The sequence below is a fragment of the Papio anubis genome, chromosome 5, assembly GCF_008728515.1.
Source record: "Papio anubis isolate 15944 chromosome 5, Panubis1.0, whole genome shotgun sequence".
Lineage (NCBI taxonomy): Eukaryota > Metazoa > Chordata > Mammalia > Primates > Cercopithecidae > Papio > Papio anubis.
Genome location: NC_044980.1, coordinates 4293640 through 4313478, shown reverse-complemented (window position 1 = coordinate 4313478; position 19839 = coordinate 4293640). Strand labels below are relative to the sequence as shown.

Below are 19839 nucleotides of genomic sequence, written 5' to 3'. Positions count from 1 at the left end.
ATAATTACAGCCAGTTTTCAATGTGAGAAGCTCTTATGATGGACACCTTTTATGCACGTTTCTTGCCAGAATCAACCAAAAGATGGGCATTATAAAAATAAAGCCCAGTTTTTTCAAAGACTGGAATTTTCTTTCTTTCTTTGCTTTTTATTCTTTTTCCCTCTAGGGTAAGGGACACCTGTATATTATCTTCCAGATTCTAGAGGTTCTTCATGGAACACTGGATTTCCACCAGCAATGCTCTATGTTCAGGATGATTTCTGATGACCCCCAAGTCAAGCAGAAAATTAACCTTGCTAAAATTCATTGGTAGATGGCTAAAGACCAACTAATAATTTCTTTTTCCATAAATAGATTATCCTCTTCTCTGCCAGGATGTTCTTTGGTATAATTTATGCATTTGGTGAAGAGTATTTAAATATTTTTGTGTTTTCAAATAGCAACTAAATCCCTCCTATAAATTTCAATAGGCCCTTCCCCGAGAAAACCAAAAAACAAAAACCTATAATCACAATATAATAAACAATGGCAGATCATCCTCCAAAATTGGCTCTGCATGGTTGTCCACCTTGATTGGAAGATTTCTGGCTCATTTCTAGGACCCCAGTCCCATGTTCCACTGCTTCAGAGCTCAGGACTCTGCATAAAAAGCAACAAATAGCCCAGATGGGTTCTCTGTGAATTATACCAGAGACTAGGGAAGAAATTGCACTAATTCTCTACAATCTCTTCCAATAAATCAGAGCAAAGGGAATATTTCCTAAATTATAAGATGAGGTCAACATTATCCTAATATCAAAACCAGACAAACATGTCACAAGAAAAGAAAGTTTTTCTTATCTCTCACAAACATAGATACAAAAATTCTCAACAAAATGTTAGCAAATTGAATCCAACAATGCATGAGAAGAACTATACACTATGACCAAGTGGGATTAATCCTAGGTCTGCAAGGCCTGTTCATATTCAAAAGTCAATTAATGTAACCTATTACATCAATAGTCTAAAGAAGAAAAAACACATGATCATATCAATAGATGAAGAAAAAAACCATTTGATAAAATTTAACACTTATTCATGATAAAAAAAAATTCCAGCAAACTAGGAATAGAGGAGAATTTCCATCTACAAAAAATATACAGTTAACATTATAATTAATGGTGAGAAACTTAAAGCTTCTCCACTAAAATCAGGAACAAATAAGAATGACTCCTCTCACCACTCCTTTTCAACACTGTAATGGAAGTACTATCTAGTGTAATAAAGCGAGAAAATTACATAAAAGGTATACAGATTGGAAAAGAACAAATAAAACTATCTTTGTTCATAGACGACATGATTGTCTATGTAGAAATTTGAAAGAATCCACCAAGAAATTTCTGGAACTAATAAGTTATGGTAAAGTTGCAGGATAAAAAGCTAATATACAAAAGTCAATTGCTTTTCTACATGCCAGTGACAACCGTGACAACCGAACAGAATTTATTGAAAATTAAAAACACGTCATTTATATTAGCACCCCAAAAATGAAATAGATATAAATCCAGCAAAATATGTACAACACCTACATGAGAAAAATCTACAAAACTCTGATGAAATAAATCAAAGAAAAAACTATAGAGAGGTATTTCAGGTCCATAGATCGGAAGACTCAATCTTGTCAGGAGATTAGTTCTTCCCATTTTAATCTACAGCTTTGGTGCAATGCCAATCAAAATTAAAGGAAGTTGTTTTAAGGATATAAACAAACTGATTCTAAAGCTTATATAGAGAGGCAAAACACTTAAAATAACCAGAGCAATACTGAAGGAAGAGAACAAAGACTGACAACACCCACCTTCAAGACTTACTATAAAGTTACAAGGAATGGACAAATAGATCAGTGGAACAGTATAGAAAGGCCAATAATACACCCACATACACATAGTCAACTAATCTTTGACAAAGGAGCAAAGGCAATGGAATGGAGAAAAGATAGCCTTTTAAACTGGTCATACTGAAACAACTGGGCATCTAAATGCAAAAAAATTAATCTGCCAGGCACAGTGGCTCACACCTGTAATCTTAGCACTTAGGGAGGCCAAGGACGGTGGATCAGTTGAGGTCGGGAGTTCAAGGCCAGCCTGGCCAACATGATGAATTCCCGTCTCTACTAAAAATACAAAAATACTAGCCAGGCATGGTGGTGTGCATCTGTAATCCCAGCTACTCAGGAGGCTGAAGCAGGAGAATCACTTGACTCCGGAAGGCAGAGGTCACAGTGAGCCGAGATCACACCACTGCACTCCAGCCTGGGCAACAGAGTGAGACTCCATTTCAAAAAACAAAATAAGATAAATAAATAAATTTTAAAAATGCATGTAAATGCAGACCTTATACGCCATACAAAAACTAACTCACAATGGATCATACAGCTAAATATAAAATGCACAACTATAGAACTCCTAGAAAATAACATAGGAGAAAATCTGGGTGACCTTGGATATGACAATGGCTTTTTTGATACATCAAAGGCACAACCAATGAAAGAAATAATGACAAGCTGTACTTCATTAAAATAAAAAATGTCTGCTCTGTGAAATAAATGTCAAGAAGATGAGAAGACAAGACACGGAGTGGGAGAATATATTTGTAAAAGACATAGCCAATAAAGGACAAAACATACAAATAACACTTACAATCCAAGAATAAGAAAACAATAAAAATAACAAAAAGAATAACAAAAAGTGGACAAAAATCTGAACAGACACCTAATCAAAGAACAGATATAGATGGCAAATAAGCATATAAAAAGATCTCAACATCATATGTCATTAGGGAATTGCAAACTCAAACATCAATGAGACACCACTACACACCTCTTAGAATAGAGAAAATCCAAAACACTGACAATGTCAAACGCTGATGAGAACATGGAGAAACAGGAACTCTCATTTACCTCCAGTGAGAATGCAAAATGGTCCAGCCACCAAAAGTGTGGGTGCAGAAAGGAAAATCCTTTCAACCATTTTAAAAACAATCGACCACAATAACCATATGGATAAAATGAGTGTTGACTTTTTTCCATGCCATATACAAAAATTAAGTGGTCTACATGTGATAAGCAAACAATAAAACTTGTAGGAGATCATGTGGAAGAAGACCTTTGCAACTTTGGGACAAGTAGAGGTTTTTGGTTTGTTTGTTTTTTTTTTCTAGCAGAGTACAAAAGCACCAACCCTAAAGACATATCAATAATTTGGACTCCATTAAAAAAATAAAAATTTCTGTTTAGCAAAGCCACCATTAAAAGTGTAACTAAAAAGTCACAGAGTCGGAGAAGATTTTATAATACATATATGCCAGAATGGGACAAAATGTTTATATTCAGAATGTATACAATACTCTCATCAAGAGAGAAGCAAAACAACAGGGTCTCTTTATTTTACATGCACAAAAGATTTTAGCGCTTTACTAAGAAGGTTACTCAAGTGGCCATTAAACATATAAAATGTATTCAATCTTATTAATTAATACATTGATACGAAATTTCACACTACCAGATACCTAAAATGAAAAATATCAACATGACCAAGTGTTGGGAAGGATTTGAAACCATTTTGAAAATTTCACAAACACTTCTGGGAGTGTAACTTCACACAGTCACTTAGGAAAGCTGATTAGTACTGTCTATTGCACCTGTGCATATATATTTATGACTCTGAAAATTCCATTCCTATATATACTCAGAGACATATATGCAAACCAAGAGAATATTCACAGTGCTGTTCCTTGTCATAGCCAAAAATTGGAAACTCAAATGTCTATTACAAATTGAATGAATAAGTTTTAGTATATTTATATATTTAGTATGTAAGTTATATGCAACAAACTAAGTAGACTAATGCTATATTTAGATGCAGGAACGAAGATGAATCTCACAACTGCACAATGGTGCATAACTCCTGATTCCAATATACAGTGTTCCATGTCAAGAGTTAAAGAGCTTGAGAGATCTTTTAGTTATATCCCATCATTTTTCAGTTAAGAAGACTGGGACCCTCAGAAAAGTCTATATTACCCGTCAAGGTCAAGACCTTCCCAGACATGGGTGAGCAAGACATGACCTGATTCCCTCGGTCCTTCTCTCCTCTGCAGGAAAGTGCCTACCCTCCAGTCTTAGAGTCACACGAGCACTGCAGACACAACAACTAGCCATGACCTAAGATGAGCCTTGTATCTCAGAGCAGGATGTGAATTGAAATGTATTATTTTCATTGTGTGCAAAAACACGCTTAATGGGCTCTCAGGTCAGATCTCATTTCCTATCAACAGAAGTAGTAGGGAGTATGGCACCACTTACACTCCCAGTTCCCTGTGATGTTGGTCACCATTCTCATGCTTTGATGTGTTCAGATTCATATGGTCAGAGAGCTGGCATTTTCACTGATCTGCAGAGCGTGACTTAAATTTTTAAAAAGTAAACTGAAGATGAGTCCCTGTTGTCATGAAATTTTAAATAATGAGCTCAAATTTCCCTAAGTCACAGGCCTTCGGGATGCAGACATGAGTAATGTGATGAGGTCTGTGTCTGTTAATGGAAAATGACAAATGACTTTATTGACTCGGTTGATGAATTCACTCCAAAAAAGTATCAAGCCTTCATAACTCTACCAAGAATAGAGAAAAGTTGTGCTGAAAACTTCAGGCCAATTGAGTTCCCTTATATATTTTTTTTCCACTATCAAATGCTAGACTACTAATAACGAGAACAGATTCATCTTAGAAGGTAGTCATTTATCCTTACTCATTGTTAGGATCATAGCCAAAGAGCTGCCTAATTGGTGGAGAATATAACAGTATTTTGATTACTTGGAAATCAGAAAGTCAGCAAACAATCAAACAAGAGAGTCTCAGATTCATTAAGTCAGTGAAAAAGTCAAGATTTAACACACTGTAGAAGTATCCAATTTGCAACTGGTTTTCGAGTAAAATGAATCTTAATAGTGAACTTGACAACAAGAGACTTTCTTGGAAAATTTCACCATTCAAGAAAACAAATTTGGAAGCACGTAAAACCTTACCTATTTATTTATACTCATGTGGTCAGAAAAAATTAGTAAAGTCCCTGAAAATAAATGTTTATCATTGAAATGCTACAGAAGTGTTTTGCTGGATTCACACAAAAACACATCAGCACACTTCAACTTATAGTTCAGGTGTTCCAGTATCATAGAATGAAAATGGCTTTTAATTTCAGTATCTTAATAATCACTCTTAGGACTATATTATATCTTCAAGATGACAATCTATTTTCGATGTCCTCAAAATAATTACTCTCCGAGCATGTAATTATCTTCTTTCCATGAGTCTGCCTATAGTTTTTTGGCAGTTTCAAAACTTTTCTTTGACTTTCATTATGCTGGTTCTCACTGCACACCCAAATTATAATCCACTGATTTTTCAAGTTGTCAGGGGATATTTCAAAGTAGAAAAAGTGTTACTGTATCTTCCTCATAACCATTAAGATGAAAAAGAGGGTTAAAAAATTCTGAATCTAGAAAATTATAGAAAGGATCTGGAATATAGAAAACTCCAAATTTTCCTCGTTAACGCAAATAAGAGCATGGTGAGCCTAAAGTGAATAATCTTCCTTGTTTCCCAAAGTAGAATTTCTACACACACAGAGAGAAAAATGTGAACAGCTGCAAGAAACAGCTAAAAACAATGTTAACAATCCCCAGCTTGATTCTGAGAATACCATGCGGGGAAAAACAAATGCTAAATGTACTCCTATACATCATGTCAGTTGTAGAATAGCTTTAACATTGTCTTTTTTGGTAATATAAATTTTTAAAAAAATGATCAAGTGTATATTCCCAGAATATGGGTTTATATTACCAAGATACACATGTTGTCCAAACTATTGCCACTTATCCTGGGTGGCATAAACTATGAAACACAGTTGTTCCTTAATGTGTTAACATACCTTGACTTTGTCCTTGGAGTAGGAACACCAAGAAGGACCAAGCTAGAGGAACACAGCCCCTGGAGGCTGATGATCAAGATTCTGGCTGGGAAGATGATCCCTAGAGAATGAGGGAAGAGGCAGCCATAGGGGCAACCCAGCCCCAGGTTAGCCCTGGGGCAACAGGCCGCCAGCAAGTAAGCTGGAGTAAAATCAACAGAAGTACTGGTGTGATCCTACTCAAATAGTGTCCTAGAAATAAGAAGACTTAATTTGTGCAACAGAAAAAAAAAGAGCTGTATTAATTAAATAAATGAATAAAAAAGGAAGAAAGAAAACAAAAGAAAAAGTAGGACACAAAGAAGTAGGTCAGTGAAAGGAACCAGAGAGGCCAGTTGAACACTGAAGAATCTACAGGATCTAATAGGGTAGGGGAACTTTGTTCTTAGTTCTCAGTTTGGAATAACTAGTTCCTAGTTTTGACTGAAAAGACATGTACTTTACAAAAACGTGGAAGGCAGATAATCTGGTTTCCTAGCCTGGGGACTTCTTGGGTGCTGCCAAGTTATTCTTTTCTTCCACCAAATCTGGTAGAATCTCCTTGGAGATTATTTCATTGGTCATGCAAACAACTAAACTCATCTTACTGTATACATTATATGTGTGTCTTTTTGTGTATTAATTTTAGCTCATTAAAGCTGTTACTTAAAAAAACCTTTGCTTTTGTTGGAAGTATTAGTATTTGTCCTACTTTTTAATAATAGAAATATAATTCCTTTCTTGTCAAATTTCAAACTTTCCTATCACAACTAGCTAGTTCCTTAGAATCTATACATTTGTGTCCTTCTCTCTGTTCTTCATTTTTAAATTTTTATTTGCTTCTCCTCCTCACCTAACTTTCAACTTTACTAGTAATCTTGTGATTTCTTCTGCAATCTCCTCCAAATTCTTAAGGTGGTTGTGTTTGTTAATGTTTCCCTAGACCACTCCCTTGAATTAAGAATAATTAAGAATAAAGAATGCTTTCTTTGATGAATCTCAAAAATACAATTTTCAAAAACATTGTGAATGAATTTAATTGAGAACTAAACATGACAGCCCATTTCCCTTCAGTATTTTCAAGCATTCGTGTATTTTGAAAATAAGGAAACATTTTTGTGTATCTCCTCTACTAGAATCAGTGAACTACTGTGAGTCAGTATGTTTGTTAAGAGCAAACACAGTCCTTCTATGTGTCTGGCAAAATAAATTTCTGGCTAATGAATAAACATATCCTCCATCCTGAATAAGAGTAGGTCTGGGCCGGGCACGGTGGCTCAAGCCTGTAATCCCAGCACTTTCGGAGGCCTAGACGGGTGGATCACGAGGTCAGGAGATCGAGACCATCCTGGCTAGCACGGTGAAACCCGGTCTCTACTAAAAAAAAAAAAAATACAAAAAACTAGCCAGGCGAGGTGGCGGGCGCCTGTAGTCCCAGCTACTCGGGAGGCTGAGGCAGGAGAATGGCGTGAACCCGGGAGGCGGAGCTTGCAGTGAGCTGCGATCTGGCCACTGCACTCCAGCCTAGGCGACAGAGCGAGACTCCGTCTCAAAAAAAAAAAAAAAAAAAGAGTAGGTCTCACTGCTAGGACCAAAGAAACAGTATTCCTTAAACAGCAAAGGTGCAAATCAGTGTGTCTTCAATGAGGAGCAAAAACATCAAGCCACAATTTCTCCCCGGTACTGCCCTTCAATCTGAAGAAGAAGAGTGTTGAGTTTAGGTGGATCCAGCATGTGGCATCCACTCAAAGCTCATGAATGCAGATCCAGCATGTGTCCTGCCTCCGCTGTTTCTCACAGATCAGTCATCTTGGAGACATAAAAGCTGCTTTCTAAACACTCTCATTCATCTTTTTAGTATCTGAAACAAATGATTCTGCTAGTACTTAAAGATTTAAAAAAACAATAATAAAGGCTATGATTGCAACAGAGTTGCTTTTCCTCTGCTGGCTGCATCCATTGTCCTTGAGATAAATACAGAGAGATCACCTCTAGGGTCCAGAACGCTGGGTTCTACTCACAATTTGGCCATTGACTAGCTGGTCCCTCCAGGTTTCAGTTACTTTCCTGCAAAAGGATTTGGGGCTCATCATGTGGCACAGATGGCTCTCTGTTACCTAAGCACATGGGTAGAGGACATTTCTCAATGACCTCTGCACTTTTGGGCGGTCATATGAGTTCCTCCAGGAACACCACCCTTGTCCCGCACACCTTCCTGTGCTCTCTCTGTCCTCAGTCCCCAGATAGCTGCAGTGGGGAACTAGGTCCTGGAAGAGGAAAGGTCACAGGATGGAAGAAACCTGGGTCTCTGAAGGACTGTGTGGAGCAGAGACATTCCAATTCACACTAGACTGTAATGTCAGAAATAAAGTTTTGGCTTACGATTTAAACCAAACTTCAAACTCAAAGCCAAAGAGATTCAGGGAATAGTGTATAAACTAGCAGTTCTAAGAATGTTTCATAAAGTTCCTCATTTCTCTGAAATTTAAAAATCTACTATTTTTCAAGGGTCAAACCCTACCTCCCTAATGTTTTATCTCCTAAATAAGTGTTTAGAGAAAATTTCTAAAAATATTATTGATGATTACAGAATATTAGAGCTAGGTTAAAGTTTATATACTCAAGTTTCTTCACCTAATGAGGAATGCATTTAGTAGAAAAAGAAAGAGAGAGAGAAAGGAAAAAAAAGAAAGGAAGAAAAAAATGGAAGGAAGAAAGGAGAAGAAAGAATAAAACGAAACAGAAGGAAGAAAAACCAAAAAAAAGCTATGCTTTATTATTGTGTATACTGCTGTGTACATGTATGATCTTTCTATTCACTTCCTGAAGATTCCTAGTTACAGAAGTGAGAATAGTAAAACTTAAATGTTAGTGACAAATATTTTGGTGAGTGTCTTATGGCTCCCTTTTAGTCTCAAGCCACTGATTCCCTTTGAATCAATGTTGGATTAAGCCAGCAGGCCTCCATACTCTAAGGAGATTTTTAGCAAACTCTTAGGTCAACTGAATGTCTCAAGACACCTTCAAAGGGAACCACATCAGGAAGCACAGCCTGGGGCTGCTTACACAGGATCTGGCTGACCAGGCAGTGAGCATCAAAGGCACTGAAAGACCACAAGACCAGCTCAAAGAGTTCCTACCTTAGAAATTTGTGTAGATACTGGCGGCTGCAGGGAGACCAGGAGAAGACCCCATTGCGTCCTGCCAACGTAGGGGACATGATGTTGCCCTCGGACTTTTTGCACATATTCCCTTCTCCATCATGAATCATGCCAAAGCTATGAGAAAGAGAGAGATGTTTCTTTCAGAAAAAAAAAAAAACAGTTTAAATTATCTAATACCCTCCAATAATTACAAGTCAAGACTGTGAGACTCCCTCACCCCCGTATGCTAGGCAGGCAAAAATAAAAGCCACAACAGCCAATTGGTTGAGAATATTCATGTGTTCAAAGACAGTTTCTGAAGAACGGACCATCCACCAAATTGCCTGAGAGTGTACACCAATATCAAAGCAGAGTAAATGTCCAGATGCCTGAGTTTTGAATGGGGTGGAGGAACTTGGGATCTTCTTGATTAGGCTAACACTGCTCTATGTTGCTTCTTTTTCTCCACACTCTTTTATGCTCAGCAGGATCGTTAGAGTTTCCATGGGTGTTTGTTGGAAATATAGATGCCAGACTTCTACCCAGGAACTGTTGACTCAGAAAAGAGAGATCCAGGTGTCTGAGCTTTCCAAACAAGCTCCCCAGGTGAGTTTGATGCTCACTGCAATTTGGGAACTACAAACAGCTACTGCAACTCACGTGGGCTGACATTCTGTCTCTAGCCCCACCTGGGGATGTTCCAGCTCAAACTATTAGGCCTGCACTACTGGAGGCTGTGATGGATGGGCAGCGCTTGACCTGCATCCCTCTGTCTATTTGGAGAGAGTAGCTCCACGGAAACCCAACAGATGACTATGGCTGAATGTATCTGTGGGTGTCGTTTGAAGCAGCACAGGTTACTTTTATGTGAAAACCACACCACTTTGGAGATCCACACCTGGCTCAGAGTATAGGTACATCTCAAGCTACAGCAGCTATAGGAACCCTTAATAGGGGCCATCAGAGGTGTTCAGAGCCCACAATGCCAATCAACACTCACTTTATAACACCTGAGAAAATGGAGCCGTGCACCTGGGAGAATCACATTTTCCAGGGCTGCTACCTCCCTCACCAGCAGGTCTGCTTCTTCTTCTTAACCTGTGAAAGCTGTAGGAGGGCCCTGAGTGCACTCAAGGCTCATTTCAATGATCCCATTTTCAATTATCCTAGAAGAACACAACATACTTCCTTGGGAGATGTTATAGCTCCAAAGACCTCCCATTAAGGTAAATACATTCTGGCAGAGCTAAGCCACTATTGCCATTAACGTCTGGCACCTAGCCATTGTATGGATTCCCTGAGCACAGGGTCCCATTGGTAAGATGCAGAGAAAAGGAGGAAGGCAAGAGAGAGGGAAAGCAAAGAAGGACATGGTGGTTTCTAGTTATGGGGGACATTATGCTGCCAAAAATTCCATAAGGAGTGGACAGACGGCAGCAGGGACAGGAAGACACCAATGTAGGGGAAAGTCAGCTCCAAACGGTGTGAAGAGAATCTGTACTTGTTACCTAGGCTGAAGACACATTTGTCTATTTAACTGCGTTGCTTAGAGCTATTTAGTAATATATTACTAGAAAATAATCAACATTTATCAGCACTCGCCATTTTACAGCTGTTATGGTAGGCTTGTAACCTATATTCTAATTTAAAACTCAACACAGTTCTATAAGGTGGCTTTAATATAAAGACAGCAAGACGGAGGACTGGAGAGAGACTTCATCCAGGATTGCAGAGTCAAGGCTGAAGCCTGGACACTTTGGTGTCAGGGTCTAGCCAGGATTCATGTAATAGTGTAACCTGAACGTGATTGAAGACTGTATCCAAGGAAATCTGGCGTGCAAACACTGCTGAATTTCTGCAAAATTCCTGATCAGTACCAAGGATGATGTAGATGTAGTCATTTTAGCCTCCACCCATTCTCTGAAGTTCTATTAAAGGCAATTAATCAAGGCCAGAGGAACCGCATGGCAGAGGAAATGTGTCATGGCTGTGAAAAAGATTCAGGCTGAAATCCCAAATGGCAGGCTGCCTTAGGGAGAAAAGGCGGAATACAAAATACCAAACTACCCTCCCCTGTCTGGCCCTTGAGCTGCTAATGAAGAAGACACATTATGGTCCTGAAATTGCCCTTGAGAAATTTGCTACCGCGTCTACCTATCTTTCTAAGGAATTCAAAATCCACAATGTCCCAAGTTTGGGGAAATCTTGGTCTTCAACTTTTACATTTAAAGTATTTTCAATGATTTTTTTCTAGTATCAAGTCTCAAACTCTGATGCATCAACATCTGAGAGATACACAGCACAATGTAGCTACCCAAGCCTGCAGTGGTATAGTTCTAATTTTGTAGGTTGAGGGTTAGGACCTGGCTTTTGGGCATATTCTAACACACCCCCAGGTGATTCTGATATCCAGCGATATCTCAGCACCGCTATTTCACAATTTGTGTCTCCAATCAGTACAATGCCCACATTTGTAATGCAATGAATGCCAGCAGATCAGCATAAAAGTAGCACACAGTGATCGCATTTAATACCAACATTAATAAAGTCACAGAAGAATGAATAGAACACATTTTTAAGATAAGGTTGCTATTTGGCAACAAAGAAATATAACTATATTCAAATTATGCAGACCAGAGAATGTATCTTGCTCCTGTGCACCATGGTACTTTAAAATGGTTATCATCCCATTTGCTAAAATCGTAAATATATTTTATCTTTTTCTCCCTTACTAGTTCATAAGTTTCTAAAAGACAGAGACTCCTCTTAACTAACCCACTGCCAGTGGACTTGACGGTACATAACAGGTCTCTATTCATGTTTGTTGAGTGAAGAAACGACAACCTTTCCAGCCATAACATACCCAGACATAAACCTAATTTCAGATTAAATTGAATTTGGGAATTATATTTCAATGTCATGCTTTTATTGTGTTCTACAATATTTTTGAGTGATTCAATTACTCTTGGGAAGTATTTGTTTATTATTAATGACATACTGAGAATGCTGAACAGCCAACCAAGTGTTCATAGAAGCTGTATCACTTATTTCAGGTTGTTCAGGCAGTAGTGGTTAAGGACATGAGACATTCTTTAAAGGAACCATGGGCCAATGTTATCTGGATGTCAAAGTTTACCCTTGGCATAATGATGGCAACCACAGGTAGGACTGAACTGCCCCGAGCCCTGACGCAGGCTTCGTGCAGGCGTGTGGAGAAGCACAGCTCATCCTCCATGACAGGCAGAAAGCTGAGCTGAAGACAGCAGTCGTGGGGAACTGAGGGACATGGTCAGGGAAGATAATGGGAGAGAGCATGGACTGTGGAGGTGGAGGGACCTCAGTCAGGGTCTTGGCTCTGTCATTCACAAGCTGCTTGATATTGGGCAAATTAACTTGACCTCTTCCAAGCCTCAGTTTCGTCATATATAAAATGGGATAGTAAAACCTTCCTAATGAACTGTACAGAATGCCTGGGACTGTGCACATCACAAGGAAAATTCAAAACTTCTATTCCCTTCTATGATCCAAATGGGGTCTTGGTCAAGTCACATAACACCTAAGTGTCATTCATGGTGGGTATGCGTGTGTGCACGCACGTGTATGGGAAGGTCTGGCCAAATGTCAACGGAGTTCAAATACTTGTTGGACACAGAAACAAAAAAGAAATCCTAAGAGGAAAGACAACCAATGTAAATGGTAAGAACTGATGCTCTGACCTACCACAGCTCCCCAGAGAGCAGCCTAACAATCCTCAGTCCAGATGATGGTTAGAGGGGCTGGCTTTCTCCAATATTCTTCAAGTCTTTAAAAATCACCACGTGCCTCCCAGGTGCACTGGAAGATGCCCCAGACTGATGACAGAGCACAGCCACAAACGGGGTGGAGGCACTTATCATCAAATACTGAAAAGGGCATCGCTAGTGACTGTGAGTGAGCTGAATGGTATTTTCAGGTTAACTAGTAGTGACACCAATAGTGACACCAATGCTGCTTTTTTTTGTTTTGTTTTTGAGATGGGGTCTGTCTCTGTCACCCAGGCTAGAGTGTGGTGGCATGATCTCGGCTCACTGCAACTTCCACCTCCCGAGTTCAAGCAATTCTCTGCCTCAGTCTCCCAAGTAGCTGGGATTACAGGCACCTGCCACCACACCTGGCTAATTTTTGTATTTTTTAGTAGAGATGGGGTTTCACCATCTTCGCCAGGCTGGTCTTGAACTCCTGACATCATGATCCACCCACCTTGGCCTCCCAAAGTGCTGGGATTCACAGGAGTGAGCCACCATGCCCAGCCCAATGCCGCTTCTTTTAAGAAGGCCTCCCTGATCGTCCCTGTGTGGTCTCTTGTAATACCAACAGCTCTCATTACTTGATCTCTTGCTTGGCATATCTATTTAATCTTTTCTCTTAAACTTTCAAAGGGCGTAGATCACAAGTCTTTCTATAGACTCCTACACAATGCCTTGCTCTCAGAATGCAAACTGTGCCCATAAACTAGGGAAAATGCAAGAGACAGACTGATGAATAATGAATACTTTTGAACACAGGTAACACATTTGTTTTAATAGAGCCTTAATGGTCTCAAATGATAATGCAACTTAGCTATTTAAGCCTATTTTATATAAGTGGAATGTACAGCTCAAACAATGCAACCTAAATTACACTTGCATATATGAACTACGGAGCAAATAGTGCTCTATTGATTTTGCAGATGGGAAACGTAGGTGAGAGCTGTTAAGGGGACATTCCCTGGTCACTACCAGACTGTGGTAGCACTGTGCTGATCCAGAATCTGAATGCCAGAGCCCCACCCATCAAATGACATGACTTCCCTTAGCAAATGGGAATTTTTCAGATGGATTCATGCACAGATGACATATTTTCCCAAAGGCGCAGTTCAGCCCTTGGTGTATCTGTGCCAGTGCTTCAGCACCAGCATTAGCAAACCACATGTCCTGTGTCAAGTGATTTAACATAACCAGGAAACTCTCCTTTTACCACCAGCTTAATACAAATCCCAATTCAATCTGTTGTACTACAGGAGAATACATATCTCAGTTCTGGTTCCAGTCTCTGCTCCTCTCTTTCCAACACAAATCCAAACACCTGTTCTTAGTAATTTCTATTTTTAGGTCACATTCCCCAGAATAAACTACATGACATTTTGAGATTAAAAAACAAATGGAATTTAGGAGGACAGATTGGATGGACACTAACTAAAATCTTTATTTGAGTTAAAGATTAGAAACCTATGGCTTGCAGGCATGCAGAAGTACTCCTCCATCCCAAATAATGTCCTCTGAATGTCAACAGCACTGAAAAAGTAAAATTTACCTTTGAAGCAGGATGTTTTACATGTTTTTTTACAGTAAAAGTCATAATAAATACAGAATTGCTTTTTAGTTCTTGAATTACAGAACTCAAAAATTTGACTCTGCTTGGAGCTCATTGATAAAAGCAGACTGCTGATGCTCTGATGTTTGTTCCATGCATCAAACTTACCATTCCCTCTTCCAAAAATTAAACTCACTAAATAAATGAACTGAACAAATGTGTTTATCTTCAGTTCAGTTCAACTAAGATACATGGAGTTTTATCATTGAGTCTTACACATCACAAGCTTTCTCATTTGAAGTGGTGGTCACAGCTAACAACTCATTTGAAATGTTTACTCCTCACGTGTAGCTTGCTCATGCCCTGCATCACTCATTCCCCTACTCCATTCATACACATTTGCTGAATATTCCACACAGTCTCCCCTAAGTTAGTGACGGCAACAGAGGGACTGTCCCCAGTGGTCTCCATGGTTTGAGCTGTACGTGAAATTGCTCGGCGAATTTTACAAAAAGTGCTCCACAAAGAGCAGATATTACTATTATCATTACCATTACTACTGTTACTATTATTACCAATCATTTTGGCATTTAGCACATGATAAATACAATATATTTCCTATTTTCTCAATATGGGCAGAAGGGTTTTCGCTGACAAGCTCCAGGTTCTCTGTTTTAGAGAACTTGAAGAAGTCAGGTGTTCAAGGAAGATCTGATACTTTCTGGCAGTTAATCCTATATTAGCAATGGGACTCTCCTTCATCCACATGTAGGGCTTATTTTTATATTTTTTATAAAGGGTCTCATTCTGTCACCCGGGCTGGAGTAGAGTGGTGCAATCTCAACTGACTGCAGCCTCAGCTTCCTGGGGTCAGGAGATTCTCCCACCTCAGCCTCCCAAGTAGCTGGGACTACACAGATGCACACTACCATGCCTGGCTAATTTTTAAAATTTATCGTAGAAATGAGGTCTTACTATGTTGCCCAGACTGGTCTTGAACTCCTGGGCTCAAGTGATCCTCCCACCTCGGCCTTCCGAAGTGCTGGGTTTACAGGTGTGAGCCACCGTGCCCAACTGAGCTTCTTTCTTTAGTCACATCTAGATTCTGACCTTCCAGGAAAAAACATTTTTTTTCTTGTTTGGAGAAAATCTTTTTCCAACTACATCCAATTTGAGTGAGGAAAGGAAATAGTAATAACTGACTTCTAAGAAAAATAAATGCCAACATTGATACTTGTTTGGCACTGAAGACCCACTGAGGGCCTTGTGTTGGATGCCTCGAGTTTAACTTAGCTAAGTTCACCACCTGCAACGGCTGGCACTGCCAATGCCCATATCTCAACTGCTTATCGAACGTTCACTGGCTCAGCCCTCAGTGACTTAAATATTTCTTGCCTTGATTGTTTAATTAAATTCAGGTATGGTTCAGAGGACAGCAAGAGCTTCGTGTTGTTACAATAATGAGGGTTTTTGAAGTTTTAACTCTAGCAGACTATTAAAAATACAACTATGATTCAGCTGAAAGCTTTATAAAGTGAAGGTGTAATTTTCTAAGCAATGAAATAGTCAATCATTACCTGCAATGATGAAGGGATCAGTAATAAGATACGAAGCTTCATTTTTCAGGTCATCAGTTTGCACACAGCCAAAGCGTGCAGAACCTTCGCATTAAACACAAGCGCATGTGTATACACACGCACACATACACGTACACACACACACACACACACACTGCTTTGAACAAGTCTGAGGCCTCAGTCCATTTTCCAATAATGGATAAGTTAGCTTTGCAAAACCACAAATCACAAACACTTGCCTTGCTTTTCCTTTTGCCAATAAAATCAGGTTGAAATTTAAAAAAAATAAAAACTTACAATTCCTGGTTGTAAATTTTTCTAGGAGAAATTTCAAGTATTGTTTCAGCATAGCAGGAAAATATTTGCATTCCAGCTGGTGGTTCTGGTATTAATCAGGGTGATTGCAGGAAGTCCCCAGCTGCTTGGGCAGCAAATGGGCCCTTGAATTTTTTATTTAATAGACGGCACTTCAAGGTAAAGCAGCTCACAGAATTTTTAGCCCCAGAAATTGTATTAAGAATAATAGTTTCCACAAATAATTGCTAGAAATTGTTCACTCTACAATTGTAAGCATTTCATGTAAGGTGAAAACACTAATGACCCACCACCCATTGCTGAGGCCACCAACCTAGGACTGGCCTCTGTGTTGAGCCCCCAGGCTCATGGGGCTCCCTGAGACTTTTATTTCAGAACCATTAACGGTGCAGTCAGAGGTGGAGTAACAGAGGCAAATCAGTTCCTAGAGGCCTGCCCGATCTCTTGTCAGTACCCATGCTTCCAAACTCTGCTTGGAGTACCAATGAAAAATAGCATCTCTATAAATTGTAAATACACACACACACACACACACACACATACATACATACAAGAACACAAACACGAGGGTAACAGCAGGAAGCAATGGGAGGGTTGACACTGTTCTTCATCATTTAGAGTCCCCTGTTAGCAGCTAACTACGGAATGAGATCAGCCCACCAGACCAAGTTCAAAACACAGGACAGAGGAATAGGGGCAGATACAGCTATCCTCAATCTTAGGCACAGGTGTACACAGGAGTGTCAGAGAAAGACCCAGGGACATGGAAACTTGTACATTGCTGTGGCTTTAAAATGTGCATAGCCTAAGCAACACGGTGAAACCCCATCTCTCCAGAAATTACAAAAATTAGCCAAGCATGGTGGTGCATGCCTGTAGTTCCATCTACTTGGGAGGTTGAGGTGGGAGGATTGCTTGAGCCCAGGAAGCAGATATTGCAATGAGCTGAGGTTATGCCACTATACTCCAGGCTGATTGACAGAGTGAACCTGTCTCAAAATAAGTAAATAAATAAAAATAAAATTTGCATGATATGGCACATAGAAACAGAAATCCTAAGTGACTGCATTTTATAACTGTCAATGGCATTCTCATTGGATATATGTGAATTCCCTTCATGGACTTGATGTGATAAGTCAATATTTCTATGGAAATCATCCAGTAAGGAAAACACATGGGACGTCATCCTCCCATAGAGATGCACTTACTTGTGTCCAGACTCATGGGCAATGGTGAAGGCCAGTCCAAGACCTGTATCTTCATTAATCGTGCAGCTGCGATATTTACTACACATTCCACTTATGGGTGCAAATCCTATGAAGGACAAAGATCAAAAGAATACAGAGCAGCGTTGTAATAAAATAAAGCATGGTATATTTATTTTCTTCCCCTTAGTGAAATTTAGTTCTTGTGTTCATATGGGGAAATATGTAATGGGAAGCACTTAGATAACCATATAAAGGGCATTTGATAACGTAGGGGAAGGGATTCCATTCCAGGGAGCCCAAGGACTCTCTGTATTGTGGAACACAATTCACGGTTCTATGTAATGTTCCTGGTACAGGCTCTAACTGGGGCAAAACAGAGAGGGGAATCTATTGCAGATGGAGGAAAGTCTTTGCCTTATTCTAAACATCTATGTTCCCAAAAGACCAAGTGAAAAAGTGCTGTAGAGAACGGGTGTGCTGGGAGGTCCCCAAGACCACCCCCGGCTTTAATGATTCTCATCTGTCATAATGAGCATTTGTCCCACTCACAGTTATTATTTAATATTGCAAAAGGATACAGGAAAAAATCAGCCAAGGGAAAACACATGGGCAGAAGTCAGGAGGAAAACAGGCACACACATCTGGGGGTCCTTTCCCCGCAGAGTCACACAGGATGTGCTCTCTTCCTCAGCAATGAGTCGTGACAGCGACGGTGAATGTTGTCCACCAGCGTCACTCATTAGAAACTCAGGGTCCAGGGTTTTCTCTGGGAGCTGGTCACATAGGCACCCACTGCCTGAAGTGTGCCAGAATTCTAGACCCTCAGAAGGAAACCACACTGTACACACAACGTAGGCACAATGAGCCACTGGTTGGAGGTAGGGCAGTGGGAGCCATCCTACAACCTGAGTTCTCGCAGGCCAGTCAAGAGCCAACGGGGTAAGCAGACCTGTCTAAGGACACGCAGCCAGGACACCACGTTAACTTGTTTTTGCACAATAAGACTAACTGCTGTTAAATTGGGTTTTATCTAAAAGTTTTTATAAATAAAACCCCTTCCTCCCTAAGAACTTGGGAAGAAATGGAGAGTTAGAAGAAATGTTCAGCAGAGTCCTGGTCAGTAGCACAGTGCTTCACACAGACCATCTGGAAAAATCCCAAAGTGCTGCCTCTAAGTCACACCCAGCCCTGTAAATGTCTAAAACACTGCTAAGATTGAGACACAGAGAAGTGAAAAAAACAGGAAATAAAATATGGTCATAGTAACTCCACAAATACACATCAATGTACTATTTCCACCAGATAATGAGAAAGCCTTCGATTTACCCATCCCATTCTCACAAATAGTAGAAGAAACAGAAAAAAATATGTATTTATTATGTTAGAAGAGATAGGAACTCTGAAATCTGTGAGAGACATTCACTTGTTCAATAATCACTCTTGATGAATGCAAACATACTTCTATGTTTGGCTAAAGTTTGTACAGGGAAGTGGGTCTTTACACCTTCACTAAGAAGCTGCTACTGCTTATTAACAAGGAACAAGGGCAAAAATACTCAACACTCTGTGCCACGGCCAGGGGTGCACATTCCACACATGGTCCTCACACTCTGCTGGAGGTTCTCACCCAAAGTGTCACAGGGTTCATTCTTCCAGGAACATATATCCAGGCCAGTCAGTAAGATGGCGTGGTCATGACGAGTCCCGTCTTTCCCCATCAATCCAGACTGCCACTGGCAGAAGCTACTTAAGGTGTGGTCTGCGTGATGACTTATCACCAGCCCTGGCTGTGCAAGAGACAAGGACCAAGGACCCCATGATAATGGAGAGAAAACATGTTATAATGCATTGGCATCACAGCAAATTATCATTGACCTGGATTTCAAATACATGGCTGGATCTGGATGGCATATAAGTTAATGCATGTATTTTATGTATTCTATAAAACCTGTACAGATCCAGTGTACACATTTATGGACGTTTCCCTAGTTCCATACATAAACAATTGAAATGTATCTGGCCGATCCTGAATGCATGTTCAATGACCCAAGAAAGATTACTTCTGCGCATGAACGTTTTGTATTCAAAAATCTTTAAAAAACACTTTTCAAAATTAAGTAAAGCCACAGAATCATTTATACCTGGCTTTGCACATACATATACAAAAACACATCTAGACAGCAATATGTTTATCTCATAACCAAATTAAGCAAGTGGGATTTCCAGTAAATAAGTCTTTTAATATTTCTTATTACAGTGTTCAATGAAATATCTTTTCT

General features: G+C 39.6%; 1 protein-coding gene across 1 annotated transcript in view; it reads right to left on the bottom strand.

The window, feature by feature from the left end:
* Positions 1 to 19839, bottom strand: part of ADAMTS16 (ADAM metallopeptidase with thrombospondin type 1 motif 16) — a 179936-nt gene that overhangs the window by 107841 nt on the left and 52256 nt on the right. Inside the window, exons 7-9 of the mRNA XM_031666079.1 lie at positions 19188 to 19347; positions 17561 to 17666; positions 9127 to 9264 (exon numbers count right to left, since the gene is read on the bottom strand). Of these exons, the coding sequence (XP_031521939.1) occupies positions 9127 to 9264; positions 17561 to 17666; positions 19188 to 19347 (404 nt within the window). The remainder of the gene's footprint in view (positions 1 to 9126; positions 9265 to 17560; positions 17667 to 19187; positions 19348 to 19839) is intronic.